This window comes from Neurospora tetraspora, assembly GCF_033439725.1.
Source record: "Neurospora tetraspora strain CBS 560.94 chromosome Unknown B0H65scaffold_1, whole genome shotgun sequence".
Classification (NCBI taxonomy): Eukaryota; Fungi; Ascomycota; class Sordariomycetes; order Sordariales; family Sordariaceae; genus Neurospora; species Neurospora tetraspora.
Window position 1 is genome coordinate 3,391,633 of NW_026944383.1, and position 17,793 is coordinate 3,409,425.

Sequence of the window (17,793 nt, forward strand, 5' to 3'; positions counted from 1 at the left end):
ACCGTCGCTCAGGAGAAGAGCACAGTTCTTTTACCCAGCTCGGCCACACCGGGCGCCGCCTTCGTGTTGGCTTGACCGCCCACCGGTGGGTTGCGGGTGAGCGACCGAGACAGCCTGGACAGCGCAATGCAGGCGCGAAAAAGGCTGGAATTTGATGTCACCGAATCCATCAATATCGATCGCTCCAGGTCTTTCTCTTTGCTGACAGACAAACCCGGTCCCGCCCCTTTTGCATTCTGCTCGATCTCTCCATCCCCTTTACAACATCTTCATACTATCAATCAGTTTGACTCCTGTCTATTCAACAACACCACAAGACCATCGACACTCCTTTTCTCGACGTGATTCCGGCTTTTATCCGAACTACCCAGCGCCTGTCTATCCCGCCATCCGCAACTGTCAGGGGGGCGAATTCTTTACTCCGCCGTTATCGCATTCGCATATCGTATCGTCTAGCAAACCCGCCTTCTGTCATACTCTTTCACTGCAGCAGCATCTCTCACTTGGCATTGTGAACGACAACCGTTCGAAAACCCGCAGTACGCCGCTTCTCAGACATGAGCGCCTCATCCACAGTCGCCCGTAGGGCCTTGGTCGTGAACCCATTTTTGGGTGCCGGTAAGAATTCGCCCAATCTCGCGCTTTTTGCGCCGTTGTCATTGGACGCTTGCTGATTTGAACCGCATTCACCAGGCAATGCTCTACCGAGGCAAGCTCTTCTAGCCGCGTCGACGCTTCTTGCGCGCAATTCGCGGCACATCATGCTTAACAACCGAACTTCTGCCCTTGTTTTTCCCATCCGAACAATTACCACATCTGGAACTAGCACTCATGGATCGGGGCCGCCGGCCGGACCCCCGCCTGGCTTCAATGCGGAAGAAGCTAAGAAACCCCTTCCCAGAGAAGCCGCGACGCTTCCTGTTAAGAACAAAACCATCGCTGGCGAGGTGCAGGAGGTGACCAAGAAGACGACTGAGGCCTTGGCCGGGACTGATGCGTCCCTAAGCCAACTTGCGGAACAGAAGCAAGCCGGCGCCGAAAAGAGCGAAGGAAAGAAGGAGGAGCCCAAATTGACCCTGAAACAAAAGATCAAGAAGGAGGCGCAACACTACTGGGATGGAACCAAGCTCCTGGCTGCCGAGGTCAAGATCAGCTCGCGGCTTGCGATCAAGATGGCGGCAGGTTACGAACTGACTAGGCGAGAGAACCGCCAACTCCGGAGAACTGTCCAGGACTTGGGTCGCCTGGTTCCCTTTTCCATGTTCGTCATTGTGCCGTTCGCCGAATTGCTTCTCCCTGTTGCGCTTAAGCTTTTCCCCAACATGCTTCCCAGCACCTACGAGGAACAGAAATCCAAGGACAAGAAGGCGTCTACGCTTCGGGCCACCCGGAAGGAGGTTAGCGACTTCCTTCGCAAGACTATGAAGGAGACCGGTCTCCCGTTGACGCAGGTTACGGCGCAAAAGGAGGAGTTCAGCAACTTCTTCCGCAAAGTCCGGTCTACCGGCGAGAAGCCGACTGCTCAGGATGTGATCAAGGTCTGCAAGATCTTCAAGGATGATCTGACCCTCGACAACCTGTCCAGGCCGCAGCTCGTGTCCATGTGCCGCTACCTGAACCTCAACACCTTCGGCACCGACATGATGCTTCGCTACCAGCTCCGCCACCGCATGAGGCAAATCAAGAGAGACGACCGTGCCATCAGCTACGAGGGCATTGAGACCTTGTCGGTTGCCGAACTTCAAGTCGCATGCGCCAGCCGTGGCATCAAGAGCTACGGTGTGTCGCCTGCGAGGTTAAGAGAGGATCTCCAGACTTGGTTGGATCTTAGACTTCGCGAAGGTGTTCCTTCAACTTTGTTGGTGCTTAGCAACGCCTACATGTATGGCCAGACCGATGGTGAAGTTTCCAGCCAGATTGAGGCCCTAACAGGCGTTCTGTCCTCGATTCCCGAGGAGCTGTTCCACGAGATCGAGCTTGAGGTCCACAACGCCGAGGGCGCGGCCACGAACAAGCAACGTCTTGAGGTTCTTAAGGAGCAGCAAGAGCTGATCGACGAAGAGCTTCAGCAAGACCAGGAGAACCAGAAGACTGGCTTTGCTACGCCGAGAGATACGGAGGACATTGACGAGGAGCACGAGAGGCACATGCAGGCCAAGGCTGAGGGTATCGAGAAGGCCCAAGTCAGCGAGGCGGTAGATGCCGAGCAGGAGGCCCTCACAGCAGCCCGGGTTGACCAAGTGGAGGAGCAGAAGTCAGAGAAGGTTGCAGAGAAGGTTGCCGAGAAGTAAACAGAACATGAAACGAGGAAAGGTTTTGGGAGGAGTTTAAGCGTGTACCGGCAATGGTTAGAATTCCTTGCGACGTTCATGGGTCCTTGACATTCTCCTTTGTTGGATGTTTTGGTTTGCGGGTATTTAGCAACCCTACGGTTCGGGACGGTGTAGGCTTTGTATGGTTAGGCATAGAACAAGCACCGGCGAAACTGGACACCATGTATAGATCATGATATAACATATACTAGACACATGAACGCATCTCAATAAGTAGAAACAGCAAGCGATTGCACCCCAGCTCTCAGTTCATCAGATGGCCGGCATTGTGATATGCGGATAGAGAGAAAATGTGGCACTGTAGAACCACCGTTACTTAAGTCTATGGTGGCGAGTAGGTGCGCTCAGGGCGCTTCAGGTAAAATAGCATATAACTTCAAGGGATGTCACCAACCTGTCAAAGATGCACACCTTGAGTACTCCAGATTCGGTATTTTCAAATCCATGGACAGATGAAAGAAGCAAGGGCGGCATCACCAAAACGGGCAGGCCCCGTAGATGTACCTGCCTCGCCGGCTTTCCTCTGGGTGATACCTTGTTGGCCTGCATTCGGGCGTCATGGCAAAATGCTTGCTGGGATGTTATACATCCAGGTATCAGCATCAACTCCAGCATTTTCGTTCTATGTGTCCATCGTCATGTATGTAGACTAGATTTAGGGAACAACTGTAAATTGAGCAAACCGAAATCATGATGCTCATCCCCCAGAGTTTACTATGCATTCTCACCTGACGGGTAGTCCTTGACACATCGCGATCCAGAGGCACCCCGGGTCATACTTGCTGCACTAACTGGGGATGGGGCGCCTCCAACTCAAGGTTGGCCTGCGCCTCCAAGAGCTCTTCCCCCCGCCATGCCATACGTCAATCCCACCGTCTGCGGAAGACAACCATACTTCTACTTTACACCAACACTCTGCGCTGACCGACGGACTCGAAAAGATTAGTTCTGAGCAATACATAAAGACATTACCCGAATCAAGTCTATGAAACGCGCATTTGATAATCAATATCTTCCTCTGCGCAATCTTCCAGTTGAATCGCATTCCATTCCCTGGCGACTCGCAATCACATTCCTACCTTCAGACGACCGTTCACTACCGGCCTGCAACCAAGCTGCCAAACCAGTTGCTTAAAGCAAAAGCCCAGCAGACAAGCGGGCATACATAGTGGCGCAGCGGCGTCGTCAACGTCTCGGTAAAAGGCCATCGATATGGCGGTCATTGACCAGGACAACTTCTCCAACATTTCATGGCATAGTGAGCAGAACGGAGGGACGGCAGCCTCGACCGCGCAAGCAGACCATCACGCGCCCAACAGCCCAGAGTACGCAAGAAGCGGACCAGACGACGGAAGGACTGGTGACAACGCCGCCGGTATGGAACACGACGAGCTCGATCACAGCGGCGGCGAGATCCTCGACTGCACTGTGTCCGACCCGCACAAGGAGAACGATGGCACCAAAGATGCCTATGTATCTTATCTAATCACGACAAATGTACGTGCTATTTCTCTATACAACATGTTCGCCTTGGGACACTGCCATCTTCAGTTCCCCCAAGCCAATCCTACTACTACCAAACTATGGGTTCCCACAAGGCTAACATATCAACTTCTGTCATTCGTATAGACCACTTTCCCTTCCTTCCAGAAACCCAAAACCACAGTACGACGACGGTTTACCGATTTCGTCTTCCTCTACAAGGTCCTATGCCGCGACTACCAAGCCTGCGCTGTCCCTCCGCTGCCGGACAAGCAGCGCATGGAATATGTGCGGGGCGACCGGTTCGGCACTGACTTCACCGCGAGGCGAGCATACTCGTTGCAGCGATTCCTGGCTCGCCTGGCTCTTCATCCGATATTGCGGAAAGCCGACATTCTCCATGCCTTCCTGGAGAGCCCCGACTGGAACGCTACCATGCGCAGCCGGTCGGTCCGGGGATCGCTAGCATCGCCCGGCGGCCTTGGTGATTCGACTCTCGGTGGAAGTGCTGCGGCGGGCGGCGGCGGCGGCGGTGTGTTTGATACGTTTGCGGACAGCTTCATGAATGCATTCACAAAAGTGCACAAGCCCGACCGGCGGTTTATCGAAATCAAGGAGAAGAGCGACAAGCTGGATGAAGACCTGAATCACATCGAAAAGGTGGTGGCGCGGGTGGCGCGCCGGGAAGCCGATATCGAGTCGGACCTCAAGGACCTAGCCGAGCAGTTCCAGAAGCTGATCACCTTGGAGCCCGGAACCGAGACGGCCGTGCGTGCCTTTGCCGCTTCGGTGGAGGACACGGCATCCGGACTCAAGAAACTCAAAGACCACACCGATCAGGACTACCTCGGCTCGCTACGGGATATGGTGGCATACAGCGGCGCCCTCAAGAACCTGCTCAAGGCGCGCGAGCAGAAGCAGCTCGACTACGAGCAGCTGACCGAGTACCTCAACAAGAGCACGACGGACCGCGACATGCTGGCGTCAGGCCAGAGCTACGGCGCCGGCTCGGCGCTCATGAGCGGCGCAGGCGGCTTCATTCGGTCCAAAATCGAGGACGTCCGCGGCGTGGACCACGAGCAGGCGCGCCGCGACCGGCAGCGGAAGCTCGAGCTCCGTATCGAGGAGCTCACGCGCGAGGTGGAGGTGGCGCGCAACGAGTCGGAAAGCTTCGCGGAGCAGGTCAGCCGCGAGGTCGAGAGCTTCGACTGGATCAAGCGCGTCGAGTTCAAGCGCCAGTTCAGCGGGCTGGCGGACGCGCACATCGAGTTTTATGGCGAGGTCATGTCGGTATGGGAGCAGTACGTGATGGAGATGGAGAAGGAGGGGGTCGTCCTCCCGGCATAGAAGGCTAGGGAGGCGACAGAAACCGACGAGGAGACTGCGACTGAGGAGGAGGAGACTGCGACTGAGGAGGAGGAGACTGCGACTGAGGAGGAGGAGTGGGCGGATAGTCATGAGTACCATCACCACGGCGACAACGACAGAGATCAGCAAGGTGTAGGTGCCGGTGCAGGTGAACAAGGCCCGAACTACGACGAAAGTTTATCACCACCGAACTGGAATGATGTGGACTGGCATGTGGTGCCGAAACGCAACGACTCTTGAGCTCTGATTGATACAGGGCTTGGTTACGGGTGCTGAATAGACGTTCACATTCAAGTTTCGAAACCCGCACAGTTGGTCTCAGTCTCGGCCCTGGCTAGATACCTAGGTTCTCATCAAAGTCGACCGTAGGACTGACTGACTGGCGAGAAGGGGATGATGTGTATTTTTTCTAGTGAATAGCTGCTACGCAGGATCGATTGTGTATTGGCATTGCTATTAGTATGCTGCGATAGGACGAAGCAGAAACATGATTAAGCTCATTGACGGTCCACGATGTTCAAGTGTGAGACACATGTCTGGTGGTTTTTGATTGCGGTAGCCTACGATTGCGGAAGCTGAATAAACATTGATCATAACCCATAGCAAGACACAAGCTTGGTGTTTCTGTGATTGTTCACTGTTCACAGTAACAATGTTCAAAAGAGGGCACACTTAAGCTCAGCACGATACGAATTGCAAGCCAAAGACGCGCGAAGAAAAGAAGTAGTGCTCTATATACGCCATTGAAGTCTTTTTTCCTTTTTCAAAAACAACAGTAGAGGTACGCCTAACTTTACTCGATGACTGTTGACATCATAAGATCCCCTCCCTATAACCATCACAGAAAGACAGAAAGACACTTTATCGCCTCAATGGCCTCGAACCATGCCCGTCATCATCGCTATCGCTCTCATCATCATCATCCCCCACAACATGATGTCCACTTTCATCATCACTATCCGATCTCAAAGCCCGCGTCTGTCTTCCACCAGCTCCAGCTCCAGCTCCAGAACCACTTCCACTCCCACTTGCGCCTTCACTACCGCTCCCACTCCCCCTACCAAGCTCATCTACTCGATCACGATACACCTCATCATCAACATCCTCATCATCGCTCCCGCCAGCAAACGCATCATACAATTCCCCCCCGCGCGTCCTCTTGCCTCCCGCCAGGCCACCGGCACCGCCAGCGCCGCGCTTCTCAGCGCTGCTGCCGCCGCCGCCGGCGAGACCCTCGGCCTCTTCCTCGTCGAGCAGCTCGAACTCGTAGTCGCCCCGCGGGTTGTTGCGGAGACGCTTGCGCCGGGCAAGCCAGAAGTAGACGGCCAGACTGATACAGAAGACGCCGATGAGGGCGGCGGAGCCGTAGACCCAGACCATGGTGGCGGCGGACTTGCCGAAGGTGGGCAGGAAGGAGGGCAGCCAGGTGCTGTTGGTGGGCGTGGTGGTTTCCGAGGTTTGTTCGTCGGAGGTGGGGGACGGATTGGAGGAGGCGTCGGTGGGAGTTGGCTTGGAGTTGACGGGGCGGTTCGGATGATCGGAGACGGTGGTGGGCTTGGTGTCGGTGGCGATGGGCTGCGGCGGTAAGGTGGTGGTGGTAGCGGGGAGGGTGGTAGTGGCGATGACGGCGTGGTCGTTGTCGTCTTCCTCGGTGGGCATCGGGAGTACCTTGGCCTTGGAGGCATCCTTGCTCTCGCCCCAGAGCTTGAGGTGCCAGTCGGTGAAAACGCCCTCGTGACTGTTGACTTGGGTGTCTTTGACAATGATGGTCCAGTTACCGACGCCGGTTTCACCCCTGGTTATGTATATGTTAGCAAATATGGCCTCGGGAAAATTACAGTAACGCGTGCACTTACCAGTGAAGGACACTCATGAACGTCCAGTCGTCATAGCCAGCGTGGGCCTCATCGTTCTTCCGGCTGACCGAAAGATGGCTGACCAGCTTGTTGGGGCTGATGAGATCAACACTAAGGTCTCCTCGCCTGGTATGCGCGATGTTCATTGTAACCGTAATATGCTCCAGGCGCTCAAGGTTGGCCTCGTCCAGCATTGCCTGCGTAACTTCATAAGTGACAGCAACTCCCGTGTCTCCCTGGGGAATTGCTTTGTTGACGTGGATCCAAGGAGAGTAGAACCAGGCCTGAGGCTTCACCTTCTTCCAGGTCTTGGCTGCCTGAACAATGGCGTAGCTGTCTAGTTTGCCGTATCCATACATATGGCTGAATTGTTTGCCAATAGCAGTCGTCTGCCACTCGCCGCTGTCAAGGTTGATAGGAACAGCAGTGTTCACAGTAAGATGCTGCATATCTCTCCATGAGAGATCTGGGCGAACCTGCAGGACAAGAGCGAAGATACCAGCTGCGAGCGGAGCGGCAGCCGAGGTACCACCGTGAGTATCAGAACAAGCATTCCCGACGTCAGTCGTGTGGATCGAATCACCACCGCCGCTGGAGTATGTCACGACCAGATTCGCGGAACACGATTCAGAGTAATAGGGATGGTCGCCGTTTCTGTCAACGGCTCCGACGGTAATGCTGTAGATGCTGTTGGTGTAGCCATCAAAATTGCAGTTGTCTCCGTTTCCAGCACCATTGCCGCTGGCGAAGACATAGATTGAGCCCAGCCCCCCACGGCCCTTCTGGACAGCATTGAGCATAGCCCTCTTGATCAGAATCCCGGGAGCGTCCATGCTCTGTCCGTCATCAGGGGGTCCCCAGGAGCACGAATAGATCTGATTGTGCTGAAAGTCGTAGTTCATAGCAACGGCTTCGTCAGAGTCAGATATCAGCTTGGACAAGATACGCAAGCCGGCAATCCTGGAGTCATATGCTACTCCCACACCGCAGGCATTGTTTTTCCCGGCCGAAACTTCACCGGCGCAGCGAGTTCCGTGTTTGTCATCGCTCAATCGGGGCTTTGGATCAGGGACCTTGTCGTTGAAGTCCCATGACCCCTGGGCGTAATAGTTGTCCTTCAAGTCATCGGTTTCCATATCCAAGCCATCATCGACAATGGCGACGGTGGCGTTTTTTCCAGTGATGCCTTCGAGCCAAAGCCCGGTAACGTTCACGTCGTGTCCAGTCTGGACGGTGTTGAAAAGATGCCACTGCTCCTTGAATATGGGGTCTTTGATGCCCAAAGTCCCGATGACTTCGTTTTGCTTCTTGACTGCCCAGTCAACCCCTTGGTCAGAAAAGAGACCCCTTCTGGAAGGTCCTGCTGGTCGGGGGACCATGCGCTTCTCCCAAGGCTTCCGCAATATTTGCTTCTCTGAGAAGAGGACACTATCCAGAACATGGGGCTCGTCGCCTAATGATCGTTTTCGGCGCCGGCGCTCCGTCAATTCTCTCTTGACAATATCATGTTCGGCTTTGCTCCCAACAAATAGATGGTGATCCTGGAGTTCACCAAGTGGCCCCTCGTGAGACAAGCCTAGGCTCCTCGCGACCTCAGTAGGTGACGTTCGGCCGTCGAGATGGAGAACATAGTAATCGTTCGAATCGAAGTCGCGGGGGAGGACGTTGGATGCTATAGCCAGAGCGGCCAAGCCCAGCGGCGTTGCGATGGCCGAGAGCTTCATAGCTGAGTTCGAGTAAAGGGCCTGGGGCGCCCCAAGATCGTTTTACTTTGCAGGGGATGCGCAAGGTTGAGTAGGTGAATGATGTTAAGAAGACGGCATCAGTTCACGGCGACTAGAAGGGTCTGGAAGGTCGAATCGAAAGCTCGTCCCTTGCGAAAGGGCATCGAGGCTTTGTATGGAACTGGTTAAACAGCTATTGTATAAGCAACGGAAACAAGGAGGGAGAGGCACAGCATACAGAACTGAAGTCCACTTGCGACCACAGCGGCAGTCGGGAATCAGGTAGGCCCTCTAAAGCGATCGTGTACGGGCTGCAAATAGGAAGAAGGTGGTACAATGTTCCCCGTCTCACCAGAAACGGTCTAGGAAGATGGGTTGTTTTGAAGATGGAGGATTCACCTTGTGGAAGTTCAGTTCGGCAATCTGGCGATGTGGCCTAGAAAACCATCCCGCCACACCAACGCAGGGGCAATGCACACAGACGGGATGAGGTGCGCAAGTGAAAGACAGGCGGGGACCAGCTGGTACAGTTGCCAGGCGAAAGGAAGGACCCTGTATGAGGCGGCAGTTCAGGTGGGGGGCCTAGGCTTTAGGGGCTCCTTGTAAGGGGGTCCATGGGGCAGTGCATTCTTTGCCGTTACAAGATGTCGATTTACACAATAGAAACGTCTTTCTACCAATCACACCTTGTCATGTCGGAACGATCACCGATATTTGCCTTTGCTCTGAAAGCAGGTGTTTGTTTGGGGATGAGAGCCAAAGCAGTTTTTGAGAGCCAAAGCAGTCAGGGATGGGGTTTTAGCTGTGTGCCATACTACAAATGTTCCATCTTCCGTCTCTCTTGTCTCCCAACCGACACCTCATTTCAGTTAGGTCCTCGGGAAAACTATAGTATACTTTGCACATCTCAGCCTTCGGTTCCGACACACACAAGATGGCAACGACGACAGCATTCCCATCGCCGCCGCACCCAGTTCATCCATGGTGGTAGAGGCGATCTTCACGTTGCCTGCGGAGGACAACGTGGCTTCGAAACGTGTTTGTGTGACGAGGCGTTTGCATTTGGAGTTGGACCTTTCCGCTTTCTCACCTCAATAGGGATGAAGGGCTTCTGTGGTGATGTTCCCTTAGTACTCGGCGTTGTCAAAGAATCGAAGGGCTTCCCACCAACAGCTCACCGAACTCGGCCAAACAGCCATAGACATCTCACAGCCGCATAAAGGGAGAAGAAGGCGAGATCTCCGTTATGAGCTGTATGCGAACTACCGTACTTCTTTGTTTCGCTTCTAGGAAGCAATCTTCTAGTAAGCAATGCGGCGCTTGTTGTATGGTAAAGTACTTCTGGTCTCCCAAGTATACGTCTCTTGAGCGTATCCAGTACATGTACTCTGACCACCACCCACAGGTCTGGTCTGCCTAGTTTCATGATTTATGGCTAGATGCTAAACGATATCTTGAGCAGGCAGTTAAATAGCAAAGTTCCTGTCGGGTCTATGAGTGACCAATTCAGCCCTGCAGAATGAGGACAACGGAGAGGCACGACCTTCGACGCAGTCGTCGGAATTGATAAGAGATCTATCTGAGCTATCCCAGCGGACGTACAGAGTACGGACATTGATTGGCCATTGAGACGTTTCTTGTAAGCAGCAACGGCCCGCCATACCTCAACTACGCCTTGGACATTAGCGGATACAATGCCTCTGTCCCCGAGACAAATGTCGTCTGAAATTTGAACGACGTGCCAGCCACCGGCATTTTGGATTTCGTCATGTTGTTCTGGAGCACAGGACGGGAACTCTTGATGTTTAGGGCAACGGCCGCTCACTATCGGTTATCCATGCGCTGTGCGTCTCACCAGTCTTACCCCCTGACCTTGACGGCCAGCCTCTTCACCTTGCCCAAATAAGTCTAGCGGCACTTAAATCAAGGTCTGGCGGGTGGGATCTCCCGCCTTCTCGTTTCTCGGGACTGCCACTCCTGGTTAACTCGCTGCGACAAGGAAGCTCCAGTTTCAGTCCCCGCAAACCCAAACAACAGAAGTTGCAATCAAGGGGAGCTCAGGCTGAGCTTCATCTCAACTTCGCAAAGAACAGATGAACGTGTGCTTGGAGACCGGATGGCAGGCAATATTATTCCATCCAGAAGAATGGGATGGCAGACTGAAACGTGATTCGGTTTGCGCTGGAGGTTGGAGATTTCTATCCGACTGCCCGATCCCGAATCTCGCCCTGCTGCAGCAAAAGGCACTGCATATGCAGCGAGCAACCATTCAGCTCAAGTCAATCGTCCAGGGCAGGGCATGGCAGGGCATGGCAGGGCATGGCATTGAGCAACCTGAGCCCATTTCACGACCGGCGCCAAATTGTAACTGGCTTGCCTGAACCTTAATAGCTGAGCTAGTACCTCAGTCCTGCCCTTGATCTACATGTTCGACGAGGTACAATATACACACACACTATCGCGAGAGCTTCCTTGGAACGAAATTCGCGCCTAAAAGTAACCTCGCCAGCTCCGCCCAAGCTCTGTCTAATCTGTCTCCTACAAATCCCCGGTCTCCCATACATACACTCGTCATCTCAATAAGGATTCCCGTCCTGACATTGACACTCAAGCTGATCTTTCCTTTGCTGTGTCACGACGTTCTTCGGTGGGGCCGTTGAAAGACATTGACAACTCCTGCGGCAGATCCAAGCTGCTGTAAAGATCTTCTAGACGACTTCGACACACTACATACTGCTTACAGATCGGAGTGTACCTACATTGGACTGCCAGGGCCCATGTGTCTGCTCAACATTGGCTGCTAGTTATGGCTAGCTAGCTCGTGATAGTTACCAGCCTCCAGTCGTTCCCAGGCACCGAGGTCAGCCAGCCTCTGGTGTTAGATCAGCCTTCAGTCAGCTTACAGGGACCGTAACACACCATCAACTTTTCACGACTAGTCAAGAAACGAACAAGCAACACGTCAAAATGTCGGCTCCGTACTGGGGCCAGCTCCCACCACTAGCTACAGTTCCTAGGAGTCGGCGCATGTCTGGCGATGTGACGCCGACAACCCCATCCGACTCTCGCCAGTCCTTCAACATCCACTCTCAGACCCGCCACAGACCGAATCGCATCTCTGTCCAGACTACAAAGTCGGAAGCTCAGACTGACTCAACTCTCAGCCCTTTCGCATCTCCGACCACTCCCAGCTTCATGGGCCAGGGACTTGCCCCTCCTCCGGCACCAGTGCCCTACGGTGCTAGCAACCAGTATCCGCCCGAGTTCCTAGAAAAGCGCCGTCGCCGTAGGAGCCAAAATCTAGACCATGACTTGGAGTATGCAGTCGATACTGGCCCACCGCCGCCTGCCGTCCCAGAGGCTCCTCCAAGACCTCCTATGAGTTACAGGTATCCGTCTGCCATCGCTGAACAACAGAACTCGTACTTGAATCCCTCTCCGGGATCGTCACCCATGACCCAAAACGTGGGCTCAGATGGATTCCACGAGAATCAAACCTCGGCCGGTGAAAGACAGACACCTCGGGACACGGATGGTGCGAGCACGAGCCGGCGACCACAGCGTATCGTTACCGGATCGATGCGTTCGGGAAATATGCCACCACTAGCCGGAGCAAACAGCCACCGACGCAGGGCTTCTGGTGTTGACCAGCCTCTACAGAGGAGTACTAGGCGCTCCTCAGCGAGCCAGCCAGCAACCCGACAGAGAATGTTCGCAGACGACCGCTCACCACTTCAAAGGCTCCAGCTGACCCTGGACAGCATAGCAAAAGGAGAATCAGGGGAAGGACCTACTCCACGAGTCGAAGCCGCCGAAGGCTCAGCACGGGAATTTACGCCAGAGAACTCGGCACCCGAGCAGACCGAAATAAACACGATATCGCCGCAAGTGCCCGTTCAGATCCAACAGGTCTCACCCGTTATTCAACGCCAGGAACTACCTCAACAAACCATGCCGGTAAGTTCGACGACTTCGACCAGACCTGACCAAGGTTCGGCGGCTGCAAAGGGACCACTCTCGCAGAATCCTCCCGAAGAAGGGCGAACCTATGGAGCAAACAGTGGGCGAGTTGCTAGACCCCAGGTGCCTGACCCGCGGATTCCAATGAACGCGGCTGTCAGCAGTGTCAGGACTTCTAATCTACCACAGCGCAACCTCAGTTTCCGCGAGCGAGCAGCTAATCAGGAGGCCAAACTGCCCAATGGTATAAACGAGGCTTTGGGCCCCATGCCCACACCAAGGAAGGTGGTGAAGAAGCCGGTAGCAGAGCCATGGCCGAGGCAAAGCCAAGAAAAGCAGGAGACCCAAGAGCCAGCAGAGGCTCGAGATCATCAACCAGTCGAGAGACCGATCGAAAGGGCTGTCAAGGACGACAAAAGTCAGCAGTTTGGCAATATTACCATTGGAGCGAGCGCAGAGCCAGCCAGAGCAGCGAGCCAGAGAAAGGCGGACAAAATACTTGGTCGTGCTCCTATCCAGCAACCCCAGCCATATACAGCACCTACGGAGCGACAAAACCCTGTTCAGAACGAGCCTGTCCCTCAACCTCCCGTCGAGAGTCCCATTATTCCTGTCGAAAGCCCGCAGGCTACGGCCGAAAGGGTGCCCATGGGTGGGCCGAACTATCCTCCCCCACCTAACCACCAGCACCAGCACCAACATCAGGCACGGAGGGATGTTAGACGCGACGACCATGGGAGAGATCTTAGACGCGATCGCGATGATGCTGAACCGGGCCATCACATCTCTAATATGCTCTACCATGCGCGGGACGACCTCGAGCCCGGGCAGGGCGAGTTTCAACCGACAAGATATCTCGAAGAGTGGAAGAATGGTACTGTCGGCACTCTTGCTGGCCCGCTTCTAGACCTGGGCAATGTATCGCCTTCAGGTGACAGGAACGCACCCCAGTTTCGGAGACGAGGTACCGGGGGATCGCGGCCAAGGAGAGGTGAAGCTTTTGATGGCGAGTATGATGACACTTATGGTGAGTAATCGCTACGTCCCTTATTCACGGATAAGGGTGACATTACAAGTAGCCTTGTCACCCAGTTATCGACATTCACCCCTTTGGCTCTGCTTTTAGAAGTTCTCGTTTTCAGCTTTTTTTCTACTTTTTTCCTAACAAGCGATGAACGGTTTCTGATCACTAACTCACCCTTTCAGTATGCGAAGCTCCCACAAGATTCAAGCCGCCACTCTACCTCAAATGCGGACCTTTGCTTCGCTTTTGCGGTATCCGGCATGACCGTGTGGCCACCCGCTCCCCCAAGCCCGGGGCAGTGTTAGAGAAAGAGATATGGCGAGGCTCAGTGATGATCGTCACTTCAGACGCCGATTCGTCATACGATATTGCCCCGACACTGAGGCTGTTCGCTCAACCGGTGGAACTCCTACCCCCTCCGCCAAAGATAATCCATGGTGATGAGCCTTTGGCAGCAGAGTACGTTGATCCCATCGCAGGTGATCCCAAAGTAGGGCGCAAGGGCGAGACTCTCTATGTCCGGCCGGTCGACCACCTGGAAGAAGGCAAGGATCTTTCCAGGGATGAAACCGACAACGGGTTATTCGAAAAGTCGAGAAGCGCGCCAGATTCTCTTCCGGCCGGCGTAACTGACCCGCCTGGCTCCTTCAACGCCCGGAAGAAACGCGCCAAGATCGATGGGGAGAGGGCAGGGAAGTACAAAGACGTTCGAGGATTCCGGCTCCATGCCGAGCGAGGGTACACTTTCTGGCGGTTCAATATCGAAGTCGAACTCCGCGAGAAGCAACAACGCATCGCCTATCGTATCAACCGGGGACCAGCAACGGGTTTTTGGGTCCCGGCCAAGGGACAGGCAATGAACATTATGTTCCACAGCTGCAACGGCTTCAGCTTAAGCGTCGATCCCAACCAGTTCAGCGGCCCCGACCCTATGTGGCGCGACGTGCTCAACACTCACCAGAGCCAACCGTTCCATGTCATGATTGGTGGTGGTGACCAAATCTACAACGACAAGTGCATGCAAGAGACGCAACTTTTCAAGGAATGGCTGATGATCAAGAACCCATTGCACAAGCACAACACCCCTTTCAGCGCGGAAATGCAGGACGAGCTAGAGCGTTTCTACCTGGAGCGATACGCCATGTGGTTCTCCCAGGGATTGTTTAGCATGGCCGCCTCGCAAATCCCCATGGTCAACATGTACGACGACCACGACATCATCGACGGCTTTGGCTCGTACCCGCACCATTTCATGAACTCGCCGGTGTTCTCGGGACTTGGCAACGTTGCCTTCAAGTACTATATGCTTTTCCAGCATCAAAGCGTAGTGGATGAAACGGAGAAATCCGAGCCGAGCTGGATCTTGGGTGTTCGGCCGGGACCGTACATCCAGGAGGTCAGTCGAAGTATGTTTATGTTCCTGGGCGCAAAGGTTGCCCTGCTGGCAGTCGACGCACGGACTGAACGAACGCGAGAGGAGGTCATCAGAGAAGATACATGGAAGAGGATCATGGACCGGTGCTACGGCGAGATCGAAAACGGGAAGGTAGAGCATCTGCTGGTCCTTCTTGGTGTGCCGGTCGCTTACCCGAGGTTGGTCTGGCTTGAGAATATGTAAGTGTTGCTCCAATCTTCAGCGAAGACAACCGACTGGAAAAGATGTCTTATACTAACCCTGTTTCCTAGCTTGACCTCTCGTCTGATGGACCCCGTCAAGGCTCTAGGAAAAGCCGGCCTTTTCAAAAACCTCCTCAACCATTTCGATGGAGGCGTCGAGGTCCTGGATGATTTGGACGACCACTGGACAGCCAAGAACCATAAGGAGGAGCGGGCAATTGTGATCGAAGATCTCCAGGACCTGGCGGCTGACAAGTCAGTCAGAGTTACTATTCTCAGGTAAGCATCAGTTGTCCACCGCAAAACCACCATCCGTAAACGTCTTGAAGCTGACCATGTTCTGCAGCGGTGACGTCCATCTGGCAGCCATCGGGCAATTCTACTCGAACCCCAAGCTCAACATCCCGAAGGACAAGGACTTCAGGTACATGCCAAACATCATCTCCTCCGCCATCGTCAACACTCCGCCACCGGATATGTTAGCCGACGTTCTCAACAAACGCAACAAGGTTCACCACTTCGACCGAGACACGGACGAAGACATGATCCCGATGTTCCAACAAGGTGTCGACGGCAAGCCGCGGAACAACAAGCACCTGCTTCCGCACCGCAACTGGTGCTCGATCCGGCTGTACACCCCCGGGAGTACACCAGACTCCACACCCGGCCAGTCCGTAAATGACATCAACGCCTACGGACTACCTCCCAACAAACCCAGCCTCTTGCGCCGCCTCTCACTCTCCAAAGAACGGAGCAAATCCGGTCCCACCTACCGCGGTCCCGACAGCGTGCGCGACCGCTCACGCCCGCCCATATCCAACGCGTTGCTCCGCACTCTCTCCCGCCGCGGACCAAGCGCAAGCGCTGATCAAGTCATCCCCGGCGGCCGCGGAAGCCCAGCGGCAGCAGGAAAGCCTCCCGGACTGTTGAAAAGGACGCTCTCGGGCTCCTCCATCAGCGGCAAAGTCGGCAACTTCTTCCGCCGTCGCAGTAGCGTCAGCTCCCAGCGGCCGCGTGTCGATGATGGGGGCATCAACGGAACTTGGGGCCCGGAGTCGGATTGTGAACAGGCTGTTTACGACGACTATGATGAGTATAACATTCCTAAGATACGTGGCGGCCGTCGTGACGGCAGCATGTCTGCTGGTGTAGGCTTGCGCGGCGGAGGAGGTGAATACCACCCTACTCCCCCGGTGCCCGGCGGTGGTGGCGCTGAGTTTGCCGCCGGTGATGAGAGTTACTTCACTGCCAAACCTGTCTCTGACCACAATCGTGGAGCGAGTGCCGGTAGTAATTACCCTTCTCCCCCAATGACCGGTGGAAGTAGCGTCGCCGGCCGCGGAGGTCCCAAGGGCATGGGCATGTTCCAATCCCAAGCAACATCCGCCTCCTTGCCAGAACGGGACTTTACACCCTCTCAACTCTCACATCGCAGTGGCGGTGGCATGTTCCGATCAGCAACAACAGGCGGCGGCGCAAGGACAATAAAGCGTGGAGATGCCGTACCCCAAGTCATGGCCGACGGCGCGCTGGAGGTCACCCTCAACGTGGAGATCAGCCCGCGCGATCCGGGAGGCAGCACGGTGCCGTACCGCCTGCTGGTGCCCAAGTTGTCGTATGAGTATGAGGGCGAGGATCATGAGCATGATCATGATCATGAGCCGGAGATGAATGCGATGGTGGGGGAGGAGCATACGCTGAGCCAGGGGCAGTTGCAGGCGTTTATGGAGTCTAGGCAGCGGGAGGAGGAGATGGAGATGGGGAGGGGGAGGGGGGAGAAGACTAGTGGTGGTGGAGGGATTAGGAGGTTGCTTAGTTTGAAGAGGAATGGGCGATGATTGATGATACGAGAAGGGTGGGATGGGATGTGGTTGTGGTTGTGGGTGTGTAATGCTATGGTTGACTTTGGATTGGGATGTGTTTTTCGTTGTTAGTCTTGGGTTGGGTTTCATGCGGCTTATGCCCGTGAACTGAGGTGTATGTGAAGCAGGTACAGATGGATCAGGTATCTAGATAACGATTTAATGATTTGATGAATGCACATATGTCCTCTTTACAAGGTGTTTGTTCAATCATGATGTTGGCGAGGAATCTCTCGATGTTCTTCTATACGTGAACGGAGCTTCTGATTGGTCGCAACCACAGAGGCCTAGATAAGCCGCTATCGCCCTTTTTAGTGGGGATGCGATATGACGAACATCGATGTGACGGGAACTTGTTGAGCTGCTCAATCTGTCTTTGATCCTGTTTCCCTCGCCTTGATTGTCGCATTCAATTCCGTCTCTATTTCGACTCTTGATCCTCTCTTCTTCAGATCCACGACCTATTGACTCACCGAAGTCGTAAACCATTCACCTCTCGTCCTCTTGCCGACTAGCTATCTTCAGACTCTCAAGTCATTCAACCCAATCACGACATACGAACAGCTT

At 54.5% G+C, this 17,793-nt stretch overlaps 5 protein-coding genes across 5 annotated transcripts; 4 read left to right on the plus strand and 1 right to left on the minus strand.

The window, feature by feature from the left end:
- The first annotated feature begins 65 nt into the window (after positions 1-65).
- Positions 66-2,572, plus strand: B0H65DRAFT_450227 (LETM1-domain-containing protein). Its single transcript, XM_062825993.1, has 2 exons — positions 66-618; positions 694-2,572. The coding sequence occupies exons 1-2, from the start codon at positions 558-560 to the stop codon at positions 2,289-2,291; spliced, it is 1,659 nt and encodes a 552-aa protein (XP_062686326.1). The 5' UTR covers positions 66-557; the 3' UTR covers positions 2,292-2,572.
- Positions 2,573-3,545: 973 nt separating this feature from the next.
- On the plus strand, positions 3,546-5,162 carry B0H65DRAFT_416075 (sorting nexin-4; the record flags this gene model as incomplete). Its single annotated transcript, XM_062824025.1, has 2 exons — positions 3,546-3,830; positions 3,963-5,162. The coding sequence occupies 2 exons, from the start codon at positions 3,546-3,548 to the stop codon at positions 5,160-5,162; spliced, it is 1,485 nt and encodes a 494-aa protein (XP_062686327.1).
- A 684-nt stretch (positions 5,163-5,846) lies between these two features.
- On the minus strand, positions 5,847-9,185 carry B0H65DRAFT_450233 (peptidase S8/S53 domain-containing protein). Its single transcript, XM_062825994.1, has 3 exons — positions 9,002-9,185; positions 7,040-8,932; positions 5,847-6,978 (listed from the first exon to the last, which is right to left on the minus strand). Exons 2-3 carry the CDS (start codon positions 8,761-8,763, stop codon positions 6,045-6,047), a joined length of 2,658 nt encoding a protein of 885 aa, XP_062686328.1. The 5' UTR covers positions 8,764-8,932; positions 9,002-9,185; the 3' UTR covers positions 5,847-6,044.
- A 272-nt stretch (positions 9,186-9,457) lies between these two features.
- Positions 9,458-10,448, plus strand: B0H65DRAFT_30413 (uncharacterized protein). The gene is made up of 2 exons (XM_062823191.1): positions 9,458-10,168; positions 10,226-10,448. Exon 1 carries the CDS (start codon positions 9,513-9,515, stop codon positions 9,981-9,983), a length of 471 nt encoding a protein of 156 aa, XP_062686329.1. The 5' UTR covers positions 9,458-9,512; the 3' UTR covers positions 9,984-10,168; positions 10,226-10,448.
- A 1,282-nt stretch (positions 10,449-11,730) lies between these two features.
- On the plus strand, positions 11,731-17,202 carry B0H65DRAFT_415188 (uncharacterized protein; the record flags this gene model as incomplete). Its single annotated transcript, XM_062823972.1, has 4 exons — positions 11,731-13,750; positions 14,227-15,361; positions 15,434-15,643; positions 15,711-17,202. 4 exons carry the CDS (start codon positions 11,731-11,733, stop codon positions 17,200-17,202), a joined length of 4,857 nt encoding a protein of 1,618 aa, XP_062686330.1.
- Between the last annotated feature and the right edge of the window lie 591 nt (positions 17,203-17,793).

Bases quoted from the DNA above. Each gene is read 5' to 3' on its own strand.
- B0H65DRAFT_450227 (XM_062825993.1), top strand. From the start codon at position 558: ATGAGCGCCTCATCCACAGTCGCCCGTAGGGCCTTGGTCGTGAACCCA. The intron at 619-693 runs GTAAGAATTCGC...CGCATTCACCAG, and splicing joins GAACCCATTTTTGGGTGCCG to GCAATGCTCTACCGAGGCAA.
- B0H65DRAFT_450233 (XM_062825994.1), bottom strand. From the start codon at position 8,763: ATGAAGCTCTCGGCCATCGCAACGCCGCTGGGCTTGGCCGCTCTGGCT. The intron at 6,979-7,039 runs GTAAGTGCACGC...ATACATAACCAG, and splicing joins TTCATGAGTGTCCTTCACTG to GGGTGAAACCGGCGTCGGTA.
- B0H65DRAFT_30413 (XM_062823191.1), top strand. From the start codon at position 9,513: ATGAGAGCCAAAGCAGTTTTTGAGAGCCAAAGCAGTCAGGGATGGGGT.